The following is a 21,628-nucleotide window of genomic DNA, read 5'->3' as shown; positions in this document are numbered from 1 at the left end:
CCCAAGCCTCAGTATGAGATTGAAATAAGATCTGAGATAAATTTCGCACATTGTTCACACCTTTTACGTTTTACTTCCAAGTGGCCCAAAAACTCAGGAGGTGAAGTCCAGAGGCAATTATCCCTTTACCCCTTAAGTCCAGTAGGCCCAGTAGCAGGGTATACAACGTGTACAGTGCTTGAAGTGCTCCAATCCCCCCCAATCGGCATTTCCTTGAGTGACAAATTTTCAGGGAATAAAGTCCAGTCGCTGCTTAATTTTCTATCTCTTAAGACTTTCACCCATAATATAGTAGCGTCAGTTGGCAGTGAACTGGAACTTGGATTTCTGGGTGGAAACTAGGCTTGCAACTAGATCAAAGGCTAGTGCATAATACTGGATAGGTACAGGAATGTTTTTAAGGCTTGACTAGACCTTTGGCAGCCATAAGGTTGATTTTTTTTTCAAATTTTCCTCTCCATTCGAAAAACCTCTTTGATATTCCAAAATATGAAAAATTACATACGCTTGGAATTCCTTCTTGAGCATTGACGTGAATTTTTGTGTACTTTGTTTTCACTGTTATCTAGATCAATAGTTTAATAGATTTATGTAATCGCGAAACTTTTGAGAATATCTAGATAACAGCGAAAATTCACGTCAATGCTCTAGAAGGGATTCAAAGCGTATGCAATTTTTCAGATTTTGGAATATCACAGTGGTCTTTCGAAAGAAGAGGAAAATCAATTGGCAGAAAAATTATGCTAAGTAGCAAGAATACAAATACAAAATGTATGTTACATATGTTTGCACTCCAGAAAACATTACTGTGTGATAACTTACAGGATGCAGTTTTTAATCCTGTAGTGGTTGTCAATTTTCAGCTCCACCAGATCCTATGCAGAATAACAGTTTGCGTGAATTGGCAACAGAACTGAAGAAGGATCATATGTCTAGGAAGTTGGATGGCTACGGACTGTACTTGTACGGTGTTGTTCTCAAAAGGCTGGAACTTTTACGTGAGGCTCTTGACATTCTTGTAGAAGCCGTGCACAAGGAACCACTATACTGGGGTGCCTGGCTGGAACTGGCAAGCCTTATTACAGATAAGACTAAAGTGAGTACTAAATTATTAGCAAGAAGCTTTGTGTGTGATATCTTTATTATTATGTCACTTTGCATGTGTAAATATCTTCAAAATTTCTGCAGTAGAAACACTCATTGCAGTTCTCTTACTCAAGGATATATTATCTGCTTTTATTTCCCTTACAAACACACACATCCATACACGGTCCTCACCAATCCATTCTGATCCACTTACAGTTCATTTTTTCGTGCAGTTTTTTGGTTGTGATTGATTTCGTCATCTGTCTGGTAGCTTTTTCAAGCACACACTGGCTTGATGTGGGTGGCGTGGTTATTTTTTCTCTTTTTCCTGCAGGCTGGGTGTGGTAGTTCCTTTTTTGGCCACACAAAGGGATTATGGTGCTGTGTGAGTGGGTTCCCCAGTTTTGTTGCCTGTGTCCATAGGAGATGTTTGTTTTCAGTTGTGTCTGCAGACAGACTTTTTTGCAGGTGTTGTAACCGTACATATTACATATATATTATTACTAATTATGTTAAGTATAGGTATATGCATATTTATATGATTTATTTAAGATGCATATTGCTCAGATCCCCATTTAAGGAAACTACTTCTCGTGGGAATGAAGCAGATTCTTGTCTCCCAGCTCTGACCTAAATTCCACATCTTCCATCCAAAAGGGTGAATCTTCTGCCCATCATCTCCCACCTTTCCAGAACAATAGTAGTGGCTATTTCAGCCCAAACTTTCACCACCACCTACCATGCTTGGCGATAATCGTTTGTTGTTTTTTAGCCAAAATATATTTCTGTTGTGAGATAACATTCATCAGGTTGAGTATGTCGGTAGCTGGCAGTTTCTGGAACCTTGGCCTGCATGACCCCGTGGTTCAAATGGAAAGGGCCAATCAGAGCTTGCCCCTTTATGTGGATAATTTTGGAAGATAGGAAGCCCGCGAGAAGAGAGAAGGACAACAGTTTTCCTTAACAGGAGAACAAGATAGTTTAACCAAGTGTTCATAACAGTTGGGCTGAAAAGTTCGTAGGCTGACTCATAGATGGCGTTACTAGAATTAAATCCATGTGATTTTTACTTAGTACTAACCTTCAAAAGATACGTGTATAAATTTCACAGCTGCCGATAATTAGTTCGTGAGATATAGCATTGTGAGTGAAGCAGCTTTTGTTATTGTGAAAAAATGGATAAAAAAGAATTTCGTGTGTTAATAAAGCATTGCTTTTTGGCGAAAAAAAAATACTGTTGAAGCCAAGGCTTGGCTTGATAAACATTATTCGGACTCTGCACCAGGAAAATCAACCGTTGAGAAGTGGTTTGCTAAATTTAAACGAGGCGAAATGAGCATCGAAGACGATGCACGCAGTGGACGCCCCAAAGAGGCTGTTACCGACGAAAACATCAAAAAAGTCCACAAAATAATTTTAAATGATCGTAAAGTGAAGTTGATCGAGATAGCTGAGACTTTAAAAATATCAAAGGAACGTGTTGGACACATTGTGCATGAATATTTGAACATGCGAAAGCTGTGTGCAAAAAGGGTGCCGCGCGAGCTCACAATTGATCAAAAGCAACAACGTTTTGATGATTCGGAGCAATGTTTAGCAATATTCAACCGTAATAAACACAAATTTTTCCGTTGATATATTACAATGGATGAAACATGGCTCCATAACTACACTCCAGAGTCCAATCGACAGTCAGCCGAGTGGACTGCACGTGATGAACCGAATCCAAAGCGTGGAAAGACGCAACAGTCGGCTGGCAAGGTTATGGCATCAGTATTCTGGGCTGCGCATGGTATTATATTCATCGATTACCTCAAAAAGGGCCAGACCATCAACAGCGATTATTACATAGCGTTGTTGGAGCGTTTAAAGGATGAAATCACGAAAAAACGGCCCCATTTGAAGAAGAAAAAAGTGCTGTTTCATCAAGACAATGCACCGTGTCACAAATCAATGTAAACGATGGCAAAATTATATGAATTAGACTACGAATTGCTTCCCCATCCACCATATTCTCCAGATCTGGCCCCCAGTGACTTTTTCCTGTTTGCAGACCTTAAAAGAATGCTCGCTGGAAAGAAATTTAGCACTGATGAAGAGGTAATCGCCGAAACTGAGGCCTATTTTGAGGCTAAAGAGAAATCGTACTATAAAAATGGCATCGAAAAATTGTATGACCGCTATAATCGTTGTATCGCCCTCGAAGGCAACTATATTGAATAATAAAATCTAATTTTGTCAAAGAAATATTTTTTACTATGTTAGCCTACGAACTTTTCAGCCCAACTGTTAGAGAGCGATTCATTGGAAGTGCTTTACAAGACAGTTTTTGACTTGTGCTCTTACGCAGAGTTTGGGCATGAAAGTTTCTTGCAAGAGTTTGTTCAGTGATGTTGAGTTGTTTCAGTGGCTCGCAAGAGAAGGCAATGGAGTGCATTGGTTGTCTTTCTGCCCTGTCCGATGACGCCGCGAGTAAGTGTCAGTGACTGTTCCTGGCATCGAACCGAGAGAACATCTGCCTAGCTCGTCCACCCAGAGCTGACGAGCCGTGGCCAGGTTCGAGTCCCGGAAGTCAACACCGCAGATGAGCGGGAAGCAACGGACTTGCAACAAACAGTGCATCAGAGGTTTTCGGACAGTAGTTGTGCCATAAGTTGGCCACATTTAAGCGGAGCAGAACTAAATGTGCGCCGTACTCAAAGAGGAGCAGTGTAAATAAATGTGAATAAAATGTATATAGTGTGTACGACGTCTCTCCATAAGAGCCCCTTGATTCTTTCACAGATCTGTGGGATTTTGTTGTGTTTTGGTCCCTGCAAACTGAGTCGACCGCGTTGGTGAGAATTATTGTATGCCAGCAATTTTCTCACTCGGCGTGGTCGGGCTACATTGTAGCTTCCAAAGGCGAGACGGCAACAATTAGCGTGGCGTCTCGGCTTGGTCACTTACAGTGTTTAAGCATCTCATTTAGTAGGTGAGTTTGAAGGCTGAGAAGGTGGGGTGTAGGCATGCATTTTTCTAATGGGGGGGGGGGGTGCTATTGAGATCAACAGTGTACTGAAGGAAGAAGAAGAAGAAAAGCTCTCGTCAGCTAGTTCTACCATGGATACGAGCAGGAGAAAAAACATGACACCCAGAACAAGTCAGTATGTGTCTGACGAAGCTGCACAAATGTGGCGAAGGCAATTGAGATCAAAGTACAGTGTTGAAAAATGAACTGTAAGTGGATTAGAATGAATTACCTCTCTCCATGTATCTGCCGAACAGATATCTGAAGATACAAAGTCCTTACCAAGTACATCCAAAATAAATAACTAACTAACTCTCTAGCCTTCTTGAACCCGAAGGTTCATCGCTGCAGCAGCACAGGCCTTCCATCAGTCTCTATCCTGAGCAAAATCTATATACTCTTTTTCATCCCTACCAATTTCCTTTAGGTCCATCTCAACATTATCCCTCCCATCTTCATCTTGGTCTTCCTACTGGTCTCTTACTATCAGGTTTACCAACAAGAATCCTGTATTTTTTTTTCTCTCCCATTCGTGCCACATGGCCTGCCTTGATTTAATGATTCTAATAATATCTGGACATGAATAGAAATTATGTAGTTCTAAATTATGTAATGTTCTCCACTCCCTTTTAGGCCCAAATATTTTCCTAAGGATCTTATTTTCAAATACTCTCAATTTATGTTCCTCTTTCAATGTAAGGGACCAAGTTTTGCATCCATATAATATTACAGGCAACATTACTGTTTTGTATATTTTAACTTTTAGTTTCTTAGATATTAAACGAGAAGACAAAAGTTTATGAAGAGAAAAGTAACATGCATTTCCTGAATTAAGTCTGCTTTTTATTTCCTGTTTAATATAATTTTCATTTATTAGTATTACTCCAAAATAATCATTTTTAAATATGCTTAAACTTCCAGGTATCAAAATATTAGGGGATGATACCACTTTGAAGTGATGCCAATTCTTGAAAATTGTAGCAATTTAAAATATTTCTCTCGTAGTCTACGGTTGTTACAAGCATAAAAAACACAGTTTTTTGTTGTGACGTTTCAGGAGAACACATGTAGTGTTCCTTTATTTTTAGTTTGATTAAAGATACAGGTATAAAAAAGGTAAAGTGCTCCCCTGTGCATAGCACCATGCCATGAAGGCGTATAGGGGGTTTGGGGGTAATGCCCCACACTTTCTTGATCCGGTTGTGAGTGGGGGTGATGTGATCAGCATCACGCCCCTGACCGCTTTTCCCCCCCCAGGGTTTCCACCAGGTACCCATGTTATTCGACACTGGGTGGGCGCCGGGGCCGCTTCCAACCTTAGAAAAGTTCCCGGATTTGAACCGGCCGGGGATCGAACCCGGGACCTTGAGCATGGTAGTCAGACTCGTTACCGACTGAGCCACCGTGGCCACACAGGTATAACAATGGTTAAAAATGTTTAAAAGGAATCAGTTATACAATGGATCTTGTCAATTTTACATTGTTGGAATGTAGCAACTTAGCTGTGAAATAAGTACTCTATTCAGAACATTTCTAAATTTCATATATAACCATTGCTACAATTTTCAAGTATCAGTATCACTTCAAAGTGGTATCATCCCATCATGTTTGGAGACTACCATATCACTTTTCCAAAGTGTTAACTTTAAATTAAGTATTCACAATTTCACAAATGAGATGATCAGAATATTAAACTTGCTGTAATTTAATCACAGAATCCCTTTTTGACAATACTGGTACAGAATTTCTGAAAATTATGCAATTTTTGTAATTCCCTGGATATTCAGACTCCGTGAAAGTATGAAAGCTATTTCTGTGGACCCCTTAAAATTCCAAGATTCCAAAACAGTATCGGCCGGTATCAGTGAATTATTTGCAATTGGTGCTTTCCAGTATTGATCAACTTCATCCTAATATAGCTGACTCTCATACTTCTTCCTATTTTACTAGATGATAAAGGTTTAAAACAGTTGAAGTAGTATGTGTACAAAATAAATCGCATGCTGGACCTATTTGTATTTAATTCATTTTTCAGTTGAATTCGTTAACTCTGGCAGATCATTGGATCAAGCATTTTTTCCTGGCCCACACATACCTTGAACAGCAGCAACATGAAGATGCATTGTCAATTTACTGGATGCTACAGCAGTCTGGATTCGAGAAAAGTACATATTTAATGGCTCAGGTTGCGATAACATTTCACAACAGAAGAGGTAAGTGTACTCTAGCTATTTTCTATTCGGGTTTCTTGTTTATTCATGCATGCTTGTCATACACCTACCAAATATCCCCCAGATCTGAGCCATCTATGCAATGTCAGACCTCTTTTGTTCCGCTTGTTGATGCTATCCTGTCTATATATCTATGGATGTCTGATGTACTTAAAACAAAATACAGTCAACTCTCGATTCAACGACCTTTCACAGTTCCCGGGAAAAGGGTCGTTATTTCGAAGGGGTCGTTATTGGAATTTGCAGCTTAAAGGGAGCTCAAACGGACACAAAGATGCCTAGGAGATGGTAACACCATTTATCCTGGTAGTTATACAACCTGTTATGCACAGGATGCGTGTTGTGAGAAGGAAAATAGAACATGAAAAAGTTTTCACAAAAGAGAATTTAAAATAATGTTACTTTATTTCAATTGTGCACAGTCGTTGCTTTTCCAGGAAATTCTTACAATTCTAGTTCATGAGAAACCCGTTTGCACTGAGACCAATGGAAAGGACAACAATCTCTCGCTTATTGCAAGCGAAACTCAAAGAATCTTGACACCAGTCAGACTGGTGCCAGCAAAAGTCGGGAGATAATCGGGCAGAATGGATGTTGGATTTTATACCGGTTTACTGGAGCATTGTCTGTTACAAGATTAACTGGTAAGATTAGATCTCTCGGGAGAAGCAACACAACCTTTCTAGGTACCAGACAGAAATAAATAAAGTCAGGGCTATAATTTTCGTTCTGGTTCGGCTGTGTAAAATACATCGTAAAAAAAAAAAGTCACTTTTCTTTGCTTCAACCAACTTCATTCACCCTCCTTCCCCATTCAAGGGAGCAGTCCAAACTCCTTCCTTGACTTGCATTGTAATCCAGCTTGAAAAAGGAAACGCGCAACTTGCGATCTGTTTTCACCCAATGCGTATTCTAGGACAAGTCATTAAACAGCGTGGTAGTCGATAATCATTCGGGTTTGGAATTGAATTTCACTTTAAACTGTATATTTAGTCCCGATCAGCCCATCAGCATAAAATGAACAGAAAACAAGCTTTATGAAACTGCGCATTTTCACATATCAAAATGGTAGATCGTTATTTACTCTCACGTTAATCGACGATTTAATGTTGGATTTAGGAGTATTCTCGATGTCAAACACCCACCCTTCCAAACGTTTTCCCCTTGAATAATGTATTTTTTATCAGTCTCAGCGACCATGCCTACATTGAACACACTTTTTTTTTCCTCCACATGAATGGTTCTGAAGAAAAGCGGATGCAAATTAAATTTACAGATTTGCTTATCAGAAGGCGCAGAACATGAAGTAATTTTAACTCTTGTTTTCCTTTCTGGAGATCGAATTTCGTTATCGTCAAATCAAAACAGCTTTGCGAGATTCAAAACAATAACTTTTGCCTTCACGCTGGATGAGTCATCGCTGTTATCGGCAAGCAAGAGCTTTGCAGACGCTAGACAAAACACTGGCGCCAGCTGCATCGTAAAAACAAGGAGACCGGCTGGAAGTTCGAGCAACAGGTGGCGGAAGAGAAAACTCCCAGCATTTTAAAGATAACGCAACTGTCGAAGACGGAACTTTTAACAGCAGTGTAAAGAAGAAAGAAATGACCCTTGCTTTACATTTTACCATGCAACAGACAATAATACGGGCAATATTTCCTATGCAGACAACAGCATTAAAAAATAATAATAATAAATAAACTGAAATCTGCAATTATCAACATTGCCGTGCACACCAGTGGCGGAGAATGAGCTGGGGAAAGAGTAGAGGGTCACTTTTTTTTTTTTTACTTGTTCTATGATTTTGTTCGTTTTCAAGAATATAACCAGAACTGATTGTCCCATTTTAGACATCAAAGGAAAGGAAGAGGGGTGGTTCCTTTTCCACCCTCGCCTGTAATCAGCCCGCATCAGCAAGAAAATCCTGGCTGAAACTATCTGCATTGCCCCCCCCCCCCCCCACGTTTGCTGACAGGAAAAGAGGGAGAAGTCAGAAGGCGCAGAACATGAAGTTATTTTAACTCTTGTTTTCCTTTCTGGAGATCACTTTTTTGGCAGATATTACGACATCGACACAATTAGGAAAACGTATGAAGTTGGAAACGGGAGTTATGATGCACGTAAGATCGAAGTAAACTTTTGTGCAAACCGGGATGACAACGCATTAAGCGGGTTGACGATCTTTAGTTCACCTACAGTATGTAACATTGTTATTCGTACACATAGAATTTCCGAGGAAAAAATGTCATATCTACTAGTAAATATAATCATTTTCATATGTACCTGGAAATTAATGTTAATGAAGGTTTCAGCAACAAATGTCAATAAAATTGTATGTTCAAAATGTATAAAAAGATAATATAATTTGTGTGAAAAGAGAAAAACACGCTGTTTCATGCAACATTGTTATTCGTACAGGCAAGAGCTTCAATCTTCCTCGCATACAGCGCCACCGCTATTCGGGCGATTTCGTGCAGTTTGCAACTTCGTAACAAGTTTGAACATGCAGGCGTGCTCCCCGTCAAGCGGAATGCTGGCGTAGGTATTGTTGTAGGCCTATCGTCTATCTATCAGAGTGTTCGAGATGGGCAAGGTGAAGGAATTTAGTTCCGATCTGAAGGATGTTGTTATAATTTGGCCCTCAGAGGTTATTCGTTAAGGAAAATTGGACAAACAGTCAATAAATCACACTCCACAGTTCAGTACATAGTAAAGAAATTTAGAGAGGATGGTTCAGCACAGAATGTGCCGAGAAAACCAAAAGAGAGAAGGTTGAATAGACGTAATGAACGCTTTATTTTAAAAAGAGTGCGAGAAATCCCCCGACTAAGTGTTCCTCAGTTACGACCGTTAGTAGAAAATGTTGCTGGCAAGATAATGTCCGATCAAACTGTCCGACGTGCCTTGTGGAAGCATGGATATCATGGCAGAATAGCACGAAAAAGGCCGTATGTAAGTAAGGTGAATTGCAGGAATAGACTTTCATTCGCGAAAGAGCACATCCACAAGGACCAGGAATTTTGGGATAGTGTCATATGGTCAGACGAGTCCAAGATTAATATATACGGGTCAGATGGGATAAATAGGGTCTGGAGAAAATCAAATAAAGACAATGATCTCATTAATACAGTTCCAAAAGTTAAACACGGTGGTGGGTCATTAATGAATTGGGGCTGTATGTCGTCCAAAGGTGTTGGTACCATCCAGTTTATTGATGGTATCGTGGATGCATATGTCAGGCACAAATAATTAGTGAATCATGTGTTCCAGGGTGCATTATATCACATATTTGAACATATTGAAGAACAATGTAAAGCAGAGTGTCCAAAAAATGGACATGCCGCCTATCTACAGATTCCAACAAGACAATGACAGTAAGCATAAGGTGCGAGTTAACATGAATTGGCTAATATGAAATGTGCCCAAACTACTACAAACACCAGCTCAAAGTCGAGACTTAAATCCCATCGAGCATTTATGGGCAATTTTGAAGAGGCGAGTCCATAAAGCAGGCGTCAAGTCCAAACAAGAGTTGAAAACTGTTGTGCAAGCCGAGTGGAATAAAATAAGCTCTGAAACATGTCAGAAACTGGTTAATTCTATGAAGAACAGGCGTCAAGCAGTAATTAAAGCCAAAGGATACGCATCAAAGTATTAGAACTGTGAGTCAATTTGCTCTGAATATACTTTTTTTCTTTTATATTATTAAGTGTACGAATAGAAAAGTTGTACAAAAAATGGTATGTTTCTCTTTCAGTTTCATTTAATTTATTATTGTCATTGGTTATACAGAATTTGGGTAAGATTTTATGTTCCTAATGATATTAGTTATTGAATTGTAAAGAAACAATTTCAAAAGAGTGTATTTCCTTCCAGATATTAAAGTATTTTCTTTGAAAATCCGTGTGTACGAATAAGAATGTTACATACTGTATGTGGTTTTAATTATCTCTAACAGTTTCGCTTTTTTATGAAGTGTTGCAGGGAACAAAGAACGCGTTTTGAATGAAAGCGGTTACCGGAAGTTGTCGGCTACAAGGCCGAAAGTTGCTCACTCACGGGAACCTGCTGAACTCTAGGTCAGAGCTGGACAGATGGGCCAGACTTCCAGGCGCCACGCATCTGTATTTTCGAACATTCCTGCGTTCTTATCTCTCAAGGTGGTGTATTTATCGATGAAAGAACTTGACCTGCCATACACATTGGCAGACTGCATGTTCAGCAGTCATTTCGGGCTGCTCCCACCCTCCTCCGCGAGTTTTCAGCAGCTCTTAGGACAAGGAAACAAGTCAAGTCGATTTAAAATAACATCCAAGCACATGCGATCTTCTCTTCTCGCGTATCCAAGAGCAAGCGTGGCAAAACAAGCCTGGCACGTTGGGTAGCGGCAGTCGGGTGCCGGGTAACATTGGTGCGCTTCAGGGAGGGGAGGGCAGAGGTCAAGTGCTATTGGATATCACTCAAGCATGGTGTGGTGGTGTCTATTTTTAGTTCAGACCTAACTGTGAGCGGTAGAGCGCTCGTAAAGGGAATGAGTGGAGGAATAAACAACGCATTTTTCCGATTTCCTTCAATTTTTCAACTTTTTTTTCCCGTTATACCTGGGGTCGTAGAATCGAGAGTTGACTGTATTAATACTTTTGAAACTAATGAAGATATCCATAGCATGAGAAATAAAGATAAAATTTGAATGCTTACTCTTTATACGATGGGACTTAAAAACTCAGCTGTTGACCTGTATAACAAGTTGCCAAGAGAGTTAAGACATGTACCAAAACTGGAAAGGTTCAAGAGTAAAATCAAATCAATGCTAATTGAACATTCATGACACTATACAATAGGCAACATTCACCTTTGAATGCAAATAGATCAACAGACATATCTATTGAGTATAAGTGGAAAGGATTCAAGGTTTTGTGCATGTGTAATGAAAAGTACATGTAATAATAATATTAATAAATAAATAAAACAATAATGCAGTTATTGCATTAGTTAGCATGCACAGTTTGTGTTGTACATGTCAATTACAACTAATTTATATTGTGCAAAGGGTTACGATACACCATTATATTTATAACCATATGTATTTGATGTTCAAATTACAAATCCTTATTATTATGTATTCCACTTTGACATGTTCTATGCTACAGATGTACCTACTTGTACAAAATTGTAGTCCTTGGATTCAAATAAATCAAAATCAAATCACAAAGATCAGGATGAGGGATGATATGATGAAATTGATGAAGGTACAATCACAAAGAACACCCATGCCCAGGCCAGGATTCGAACCCAGGACCCCTGGTGTCGTAGCACACCGTGCAAACCACTGCACTGCTGGCTTTATAGCTTATTATGTGATGATAACATTATAATTTGGTACACAGAGGAGCAACGATAAAGCAAGAGAGCCAGGTTCGAGTGATGTATAATCAATGTATTCCTACAAATATTGATTATGTCTTCTATCTTATATTATTGGTCAAGATTTGTTCTCTTATGCATGCATACATAATCCAAATTTCAGCCATCAATCCTTCTATCTCTGAGGATACTACAATGCATAAAAAAGTAATGTTTTCTCTATTATTTCATGCTTTTTATATGTACGTAATTTGCACCCCCTGCCCCTTCATGCAATTTAAATGTTTAATATGTTAAAAAAGGGGTAAAATATAAAGCAGGATTCAAATTGGGGAGCAATCATGTGACTCCCAATAATGTAATTGGTTGATATGTGTATTTCATATTAGAATCTACCATAAGTCACCACTTATGTGTGGTATATTACGTTCTTTTCCAAAACTGACATTTCAGACCCGTTGCCAGATCCTTCCTCAGGGTGTAATGGGTCCAAAACATCAGTTTTTGGAAAGAACCTAATAAATCACACATAAATAGTGGCCTGTATTTTATTTAATAATTGCAAACTGTGGTACTGAACCTTTAAGAAATTACGTGAAGATATTAGTATCTGTTATCCATTTTCGAAAGCTACAGATTATCTGAATAATCCAAATGATTGACACATCCAGGTTTCTAAAATCTGGATAAAATTTAATCAGGATTAGTCTGTCCCAAGTTTGAAGAAAAATATAGAAGGTTGCTGGTATGGTATTATTCTGATGATTGAGATGCCTCTAATTTTAAAAATCTGTGTTTTCTTTCTAAAATATCTTATTTGCTTTCCCATTTTTTGCAGAAGTGGATCAGGCCATTGCAACATTCCGCCGCTTGCAGAAAGTTGACCCATATCGACTGGACAACTTGGATACATTTTCCAACTTACTTTACGTGAAGGAACTTCGAGTTGACTTGGCTTATTTAGCACATCATGCATGTGAGATAGACAAATATCGGGTGGAAACATGTTGTGTTATAGGTCAGTGTTTACTGTTACATTGTTTAATGGAGATAATAAACCTTAAATAAGTAGATATAGCATTATGTATAAAAGTACAATGCTTTTTTAAAAAATAAGTTGCTAGTTCAACAGATATTTTTTTCAAGACAACTCTCAGAATCATGAACACGTAATTTGAAAAAGTGCATTATTTACTCAGCTACTAATGAAATGTGTGCCATTATTTTTTATTTGTCCTCTTGTCATTTTATCCTTAACATTTTATTATCAAATTACAATATGCAGAATTATAATTCAACACAAATACAGTTTTTTTTATCTATTTTTATTTTATTTTAAAGACTTGATTATGAAAATGTATTTGACTCCTTCATAGCTGTGTGTTGTTCAGCACTAAATATGTGATCCCTCCATTGCGAGACACTGTATTTAGTTACACGGTTATTAAGAAATGCATTATTTGGTTGTTTTGATATTATTTGAGAATTGTATGATCTGTATGCCAGGGAAAAAAAGTTTGTGCAATACAGTGTGTTGCCACTGATGATATTAGACATGAATTTCTTATTGGCCTTGTTCATCTGTAGAGGCTCTATTTAACCATATTCAAATATTTTTATCATTCATTTAATTTGGATTTTTTTTCTAATATTGCTGAGTCTCTTTCCATGTGTCCAAGTCATGTTTTAAGTTATAATACTGATTATCGAAACTTCTGTGTAATATCCTTACTATCCATACTAGGAGAACATTTTGTTAATAAATTGTGAGTGTTATCTAGTTTCAAATAACGAATAATAGCATTTTTCGCACCTTTTTATTACAGGTAATTACTACAGTTTACGTTCAGAGCATCAGAAAGCTGTGCTTTACTTCCAGAGGGCATTGAAACTAAATCCTCATTATTTGTCGGCTTGGACTCTTATGGGACATGAGTTTGTGGAAATGAAGAACACAAATGCTGCGATCCAGAGTTACAGACAAGCCATTGGTTAGTTCAAAATGTTTGTAGTTACATTTATGGTGTCATGATATATTTGCTTTTGTGGATGTCTGTGTTAACTCTCCTGCATTCTGTTGCATGATTTTGCATCTTCATATTTTGGCAGTTTTTATTTTGTTGTCTCTGGGAGGCATGGTAAATTTTTGCTGTTCATTTGGCACAACCCATGTGAACATGTGACTTGAAGATGTCAAAATTTACAAAACAAAGAAAACGTGCATCGAGTAAGTAACAAAATTCAATCGAGCAAAAATCTTGTTTCACTAATAAATGTCACATATATGTAACATTTGCATTCTGACCATCTACCGTATTTACTCATGTATAATGTGCACTTTTTTCCAAAAATTTTGCCCCCAAAAACTGTGGTGCGTATTATGCATGGAATAATTTGGACAGCCATGAAACTGTGCAGGGTCATTCCATGATTTTGTGGATTTTGTGACACTTGCATTGATTTTTCATGTTTACGGAATCCTATCATGTTATATATAGTTGTAGAGCTTAGATCCTGTAGTTTTTGAATATGGCAACAGCATTCCAAGCAAGATAGCAACACTAATGTGCAATGCGGTTGAAATAAGCTCATCACAAAATGAAGGAACGTTCTGTTTTTTATGGTGCTTTGGATGAAAGAAAAGATAAGGAAGAAGAAAATAATAATTAAAATGTATTACTGGTCAAATAATATGATATATGTGGAGTGTGTAAATGCCTTAATTGAAGAAATATTGTGCTGCTAACTGCTAGTTTGAGGATCCTGAATGTGCCTCATATAAATGTTATGTTAGTCACAGAAGAAGTGTGTGTGTATGTATATATATATATATATTTTGGTTTGTGAAACCAAAAACATACCCAGAGTGGTTTTGAAATCCCCCCAACCTCCAAAACATTCTGGTCCACAACACCCCTTCACCACACAACCAACACCCCCTGCCCACAAATGCAAGCACCCTAGGTGCAAAACCTGCCCCATCCTCATTACCTCTCACACAATCTGGCCACTGGCAAATTTACCCTCCATCCCAAAGGGACCTGCCATGCCTCAAACCTTATCTACACCCTCACCTGCAACATCTGTGGTGATTTTTACCTGTGGGAAACATCAACAGCCCTCAACCTCCGCATCAGTAACCACCGCTCCTCCACCCACAACCTGGACTTCACTGTCGCCTTCCACACCAACCACCACAACATCAGTTTCAACGACTGCTTCCGGGTAGCGATCATCCATCTCCTACCCAAACCAGCCAACACCTCTGTTCGCAAAAGATGGGAGAGGGCCTATATATCGGCCATGAGTGCAACCACTCCTCCTGGCCTGAACAAGGCCACCCAGTAATGCCCAACCCTCCCCCCTCCCCCCCTCCCCACTCATCCTACACACTCACAGTTTACGACGAGCCTGGTGACAAAAGAGTGTTTTTTTTCATTCTACGCACTGCTTCTTCTTCGATGGGGACCTGGCAACTCTGCAGGGCCCCAACTTCCGGTTCTGTCTATTCCTCCTCACACCGATGATGCTATGAAATTAGCGAAAATTTTGAATTTTTCTACTGTCCGGTGAGTGTTTCCTTTTACCTTCTTTGATTTTTACTTAGCCCTTTTGGCCCTCCTTGCTTTTATCCATTATATATATGTATATATATATACTTTGAAGATTTTTTAAGAAAAAGTAAAGAAGGAATGAGCAAAACCACATACAAAAGTTTGAAGGCCATTTCCCATGATTTTTCACTTTGTAATGTAATGTTCTGCGACACCAAGAAAAGCAGTGTTATTCTGGTGGAATTCGAGCATGCACCTCTGATCACATGGAATGCATATCAGCAGAATTTGTTGGGCGAGAAATAATGGAAATCAACTTTGTGATCACTGCAAATCCATAACGTAATTTTGATCTCGCTTTCTATTACAGAATAAATAATGTGGTTAAAGAGAGAAAGATTTGGGATGCTAAATACAGTGGAGGTAGCGTGGGTTGGTGACTTATTGTTTACAAAAGAGGATATTCTCCTTTTGGTCCACATAGCAACAGGTGACTCATTGAATAGATATGATGTCATTCACTCTTGATCAGCATAACAACAGCTTTAAGATCTACAACTAAGAAAGCCATTTCTTGAAACAGGATTTTACTGCTCATTATATACGAGATATAATTTTGTCACTTTTCCTCATCAAAAACCTAGGTGTGCATTATACATGCGTAAATACTGTATTTAATATCATTTTTCTTTCTTGCAGAAGTAAATCGCAGGGACTACAGAGCCTGGTATGGTCTTGGACAAACATATGAAATCCTAAAGATGTACTTCTACTGTCTCTATTATTACAAACAAGCCCAGCAGTTGAGACCAAATGATAGCAGGATATTAATTGCTCTCGGTGAGACTTTTGAAAAACTGGAGAAGTTTGCTGATGCTATAAAATGTTACTACAAGGGAAGAAGTGTTGGCGACATAGAAGGAGGAATAGCACTTCTGAGGTTGGCAAAGTAAGTACACTGTGAAACTCTATATTATTACTAATATTATTTTCATTATTGAAGTAAAATAGATGTACAGTTTTTACCAGACTAGTCCCTACTAGTGTTTGGAAGTAACTACAGTTGAACCTCGATTTTTAGTTTTCCAGGGGACCAAGCTAAAAAAACTTAAAATGCGGAAAAATGCAAATTCAAGGAAAATTTTATGACATTTTGTTATTGTGGGACCATCAAGATTGAATTTATAATGTGGAAAAATGTAAAATCCGGGAACATAAAATTGGAGTTCCTCTGTAGTAACAAATAGCAGTTACATTTTTGCAATATTGGCATTACTTTTACAGTCACTTTAAAAAAAAAAAAAAAAAAAAAAGTGCTCCCCTGTGCTTAGCACAACGCCATGAAGGCATATAGGGGGTGTGGGGGTAACGCCCCACACTTTCTTACAGTCACTTTACAAAGCTTAAACGTAAACTTGAAAATTTGAAACGTGAGGGAAGATCTAAATTTGGCAACCCTGTTTCCAACTATGTGTCTTCTCTAGATGCTAAGGTGAATGAATTTTCATTTCCTATTTTGTGCAAGATCAATCCAGTCTTCACCATTCTTATGAATTGCCTTCAGGTCCATCTTAATATGTAGAAATTTGACTCTTCCAACTGAGCTACCATCCCCTGGTTTCACATGATTTTTTTTTTTGCTCTTCCTGTTTGATGTGGAGAATATCAACAGTAGTTGATGTAAGAGGTTTATTTTTTAAGTAGGGGCCATTTTGAAATAGAACTAAAACATCCAAAGACAGAAATTTAATTACCTCTGTGGCTGTTCATACGTACATTCAGCTACTTCTCAACGTAGTTCCCATAGTTGTTGAGGCACTTGTCATAGCAGTAGATGAGCTTTTGTAGACCCTCATCAAAGAAATCTGCCGCCAGGTCAGATAGCCAATTTGTCACGGTCTGTTTGGCTTCATCGGTGCTGTTGAATCGCTTCCTAGTGAAGAAAGTCTTCAAGTGGAGGAATAGGTGATAATCGCTAGGGACAAGATCCGGACTGTACGGAGGGTGGTTCATCTGCTTCCAGCCAAATGAGTCAATGAACAACTGTGGCCATGCATTGTCGTGCAGCAACATGATACCGGAAGACAGCATTCCTCGTCGTTTATTCTGTATTGCTCGGCAAAGTTTTTTGAGTATGTTGCAATACACGGCTACATTAACTGTTTCAGAAACTTACTCAGAAGCACCCCAAACTGTGCTCTCAACATCATGCACCAATGAGTCCATTATGATTGAGGGGCGTCCTGATCATGGTTCATCATGAACATTCGTGTGACCAGCCTTAAACAGACGTACCCACTTATGCACCATGCCTTCAACAATGACATTCTCACCATACACCTCACGTAACTGGCGATAAATGTCTGCCGCTTTCACATTTTTCGATATCAAAAACCTGATCACTGATCGTAGCTCACACTCGGCGATATTTTCAATCACCTGCACCAGTTCCATTGTCCACCACAACTACACCAAGCATTTCACAACATGCAAATGGCGTCTGTTTACGTGCAAGGCATGTCAGTAACTAACACACATGCGCAAAACACCAAGCATGCAATGTTGCCAACGTGAGCGCAAAATGGCTCCTAATTAAAAATAAACCTCGTAGACTGAAATTTCTACATGTATATCTCCTGTGTGTGTCAAATAGTAAGATCATTTTTAACTCTACATGGGAAGAAACTAGGCACTGTTCGTGTCAACAGTGTTTCAAAGGCAACATGTCCCGTTGTGGTAACACTAACAAACAACTTCACATGGGTAAAACAGCAAGAGAAAAAAAAATCAGGTGATGCCAGGGCTAAGAGCTCTGTTGGTAGAGCATTGGCACGGTATGCCAGAGATCTGGTTTTAAGTCCTGGTTAAGTTTCCATTTTGTGCTTCTCCTGTGTATGCCAAACAGTAAGGAATCTTATTGTTGCCAGTCCACATTTGTCTCAGCTGTCCTACAGATGTCTTGCCATCAGTTTTCCCAGGAAGAACCCTGTAAACTTTTCTATCCTCTCGCATGCATGTTACATTACCTGCCCAAAGAAGTTTTCTTGATATTATTATTCTATTAATATCCAGGGATGAATATCGATTATGAGGCTCAGTAAACTTTCCCCAGCCACCTGTTTTTTTCCATCTCTTTTAGGTCCAAATATATTTTTCACATCCGTACAAAACTACATAATTACTGTTTTGAGTATTTGAACCTTGTGATTCTTTGTTGTTAGACAAGAGGATAAAAGTTGATGAATAGAATAGTTGCATGCATTACCTGAAATAAGTCTGTTTTTAACTTCCTCATTAATGTTGTTTTCATTTGTTATTACTCGTAAATATTCAATTCAAATGAGTTATCTATAATTAGTGTAATTTCAGCGTAACTTTTTTCCCTGCAAGTCTTATAAGAGGGCAAAAGCCTGTCCAAAATACAATTCTTGGGCAGGTGTTCACACTTCAGACAAGCCATTGCATATGTTTAAAATTGCTTGAACGTTGCTCATATGATGCCCCTTCCTTTCCAGGTTGTATGACAAACAGAATGAAAGCGATCACGCAGCAGCTGCTTATTCCGAGTACGTAGTTGAGACTGAAGCCCGTGGGATCGTGGATAAGAATGAACAGAGTCAGGCATATAAATACTTGGCTAATTACTACGTCAAGAGAAACCAGTTAGATGATGCATACCACTTTTCCTTGAAGTGCCTAGAGTATGAAGAGGTAAGTGTTAAATAAATTCTTGATTTTGGTTGTTTATTTACCGACTGTACATCATTACATTCTGTAATTCAACTCATTCCAGAATATAGTAACTATTTTTTATCATAAATGGAATGAAAAAATAATGCCCAGACACGTACCGTAAAACGATCCAAATTTTCAAACCCACCTTTCAAGGATTGAGAAAGAATAATGTTACGCTGGGTAGAATAAGTGAATGGTTAGAGCCACATATTTATGGTGAATAAAGGCTCAAGATTTCAGTACACAAACTTGGCACAATACGGGGTCAAAAGTAGTATATAAAATGCCATTTCGGTGAAAATGTGGAATATAGTCCCAAATTTGATGTATATACTACACTAAACATTTCCCTTTTAACAGCACATTTATGTAGGTATCAGAGTCATTAAGTTTATTCGTGGATAAAAGTGTCCATTAACAGGATTATTCAGACTAAAGAAAGAATTGCATTGGTAAATATTTTCTAAATTTCCTATTTAAGAGTTTATTTCGCAGTTTTCAGTTCATTTCACATCATTTTGTGACAAAACATCATAGGAAAATGCACCTCACACCTTTCAAAAACATGAAAGATGAGCAATACAGTGTGTTATTTCACATTCTCATGTTTCTTTCAAAAATTAAATATGCATGACTATGAATGGTTAAAAACTCAAAACTCCCTCATCACAAGGTTGCCGTGTCCATACGGTTCCTCCCTCACTGGCAATGGATTTGTACAGCATCATTCAGACCTGAATGGAACTGCCAACTTCTTCATCGGAGATTGCCTATGCCATCATAAGGATTTTTTTCCCCAACTATGTTAAAATATGATTTTGTGAACATGTTTGAACTATTCGAACATGTTGAGTTTGTTTATGAAATCACATTTTCAACACAGTTGAGAGACTTCCTTACAGTGTCGGAGGTCTGAAAAAAGGAAATGCAAATCCATCTAGCTCCAGACGATGCTGCACAGATGAAGAAGTAACCAGCCGGATACAACATTCTTAAGTGTTTTAGTAGGGCTGAGTCGATACCGATTCCCACTGATACCGATACTTGAAAATTGCAATAATTAAAATTTGTCCAAAATATTGATCAATATTTTTGTAAATAATCTTCTTCAATTATGTGCATGAATTTACCAATAAATTGGCTTTAGAATATTCAAGAATTAGATCAGAATATTAAAATTATGTTATGTAATAACAAATACAGTTTTTCTTGCATAATTTATGCAAATTAAAAATTAAGTTTTAATTTTACATAATTTGCAGTTTAGTTAGACTCCACAAAAATATCACATGGCATTTTCACGGGCTCCATGAAAGACCAAATTGCCGGAAAAGTAGCAGCTGTTATCAGTAGATGAATTCCAACCGATACTTTGTGATACCGATATCACTTATAAAACTGCCGGCAGCACCTGTAGTGTTTTTGATTTATTGACAATTTACCTATTATACCCAATGTATTTGTCATTGGACATTTGTAAATGTCATTCCGTTTTCAATCACGGAAGAATATGGTGGATATGAAAAGTTGTCATTTTAAGATATGTGTCTAGACATTAGTATTTTATTTTACTTATGTAGCTAATGACATGTGGTGTACAGTTCAAACTTTTGTTCATCGATGATTATTCAATTTGCATTTTAAGTGTCACCTTAGTATCCAAAAGGTTTCTTTTCATATTTTCATTTCAAATAATGCCATTAATGAAATGTAAGTCTGCATCAACTGCAAATTGTATGCACTACATTTTTTCCTTGGATAAGTGTAATCGTGGTAAAGCACAGAAATGGGAAAATTGCATTCCCAACATTTCTCAATGTTTTTGTTATAGTGTCCTTAGGGGCTGAAGGAATCATATCAGCTGACAAGTTGTTTTTTTTTTTAAAAATATGTATGTGTTGATGTTCATGGATATAAAAGCCCAGCACGAAACATTATGCAAAAACTGATTTTTATGGGTTTTTCCATGTGCATTGTCAAGAAAGAAATTGAGAAAGAGTAAAAACTACATAAAGAGGTTATAAAAAGTGACAGGTTCAGTTCTTCCTTGACATTGTTGGCGAGAAACCCTTGAAAAATTGCACTTTTAGTGTGTCGTGTTTTCTTTTTTTCATCCCTGGGCATCAACAGGTAACAGCAAGCTCCAGTCAGCAAGTAACTAAGAAGAAATTTAAGAGCGGTATTATAGCTTATTGAAGTTACGTAATGCAAGTGCTGTAGAACCTGGATTTTACATTTTCCTGCAGTATGCATTCAATTCTCATGGTCCTAATGGAGCTAAATGTTATATTTTCCCAGATTGTAATTTTTTCTACATTTAAAAGTTTGTTTGACGTTGGTCTCACTGAGAACATAAAGTTGATGTTTCATTGCTCTTTTTTGTGAGTATCTTTATTATGAAATCTTGATTGTATGTTTTTTCTAAGCTTTATATTATGCAGAAAAGCATTGCAACGTTCCATCAACTCTAGAAAAAGTGAACTTTTTGTTCATGAAGATGCAAACAAAAATATTATAATACAAAGTAGTACTCCATACTAAGTCTCTCGAGTTTACATATAATTTATTTTCATATTTAAGTTATTTTATGTTACTATGTCACTTTTCTTGACCTATCGCCCAGCTGCCAGTCTCCCTCCCACAATCCT

At 37.9% G+C, this 21,628-nt stretch overlaps 1 protein-coding gene across 1 annotated transcript in view; it reads left to right on the top strand.

Annotated features, from left to right (window-relative positions):
- The window catches only part of Cdc23 (cell division cycle protein 23), a 50,874-nt gene that overhangs the window by 16,022 nt on the left and 13,224 nt on the right, over positions 1-21,628 (top strand). Inside the window, exons 4-9 of the mRNA XM_083138668.1 lie at positions 864-1,096; positions 6,132-6,309; positions 12,530-12,709; positions 13,518-13,682; positions 15,945-16,194; positions 18,761-18,956. Of these exons, the coding sequence (XP_082994794.1) occupies positions 864-1,096; positions 6,132-6,309; positions 12,530-12,709; positions 13,518-13,682; positions 15,945-16,194; positions 18,761-18,956 (1,202 nt within the window). The remainder of the gene's footprint in view (positions 1-863; positions 1,097-6,131; positions 6,310-12,529; positions 12,710-13,517; positions 13,683-15,944; positions 16,195-18,760; positions 18,957-21,628) is intronic.

This window comes from Lepisma saccharinum, chromosome 17 (genome assembly GCF_977018435.1).
Source record: "Lepisma saccharinum chromosome 17, izLepSacc3.1, whole genome shotgun sequence".
Taxonomy (NCBI): Eukaryota; Metazoa; Arthropoda; class Insecta; order Zygentoma; family Lepismatidae; genus Lepisma; species Lepisma saccharinum.
This window is presented reverse-complemented; position numbering and strand designations above follow the sequence as displayed.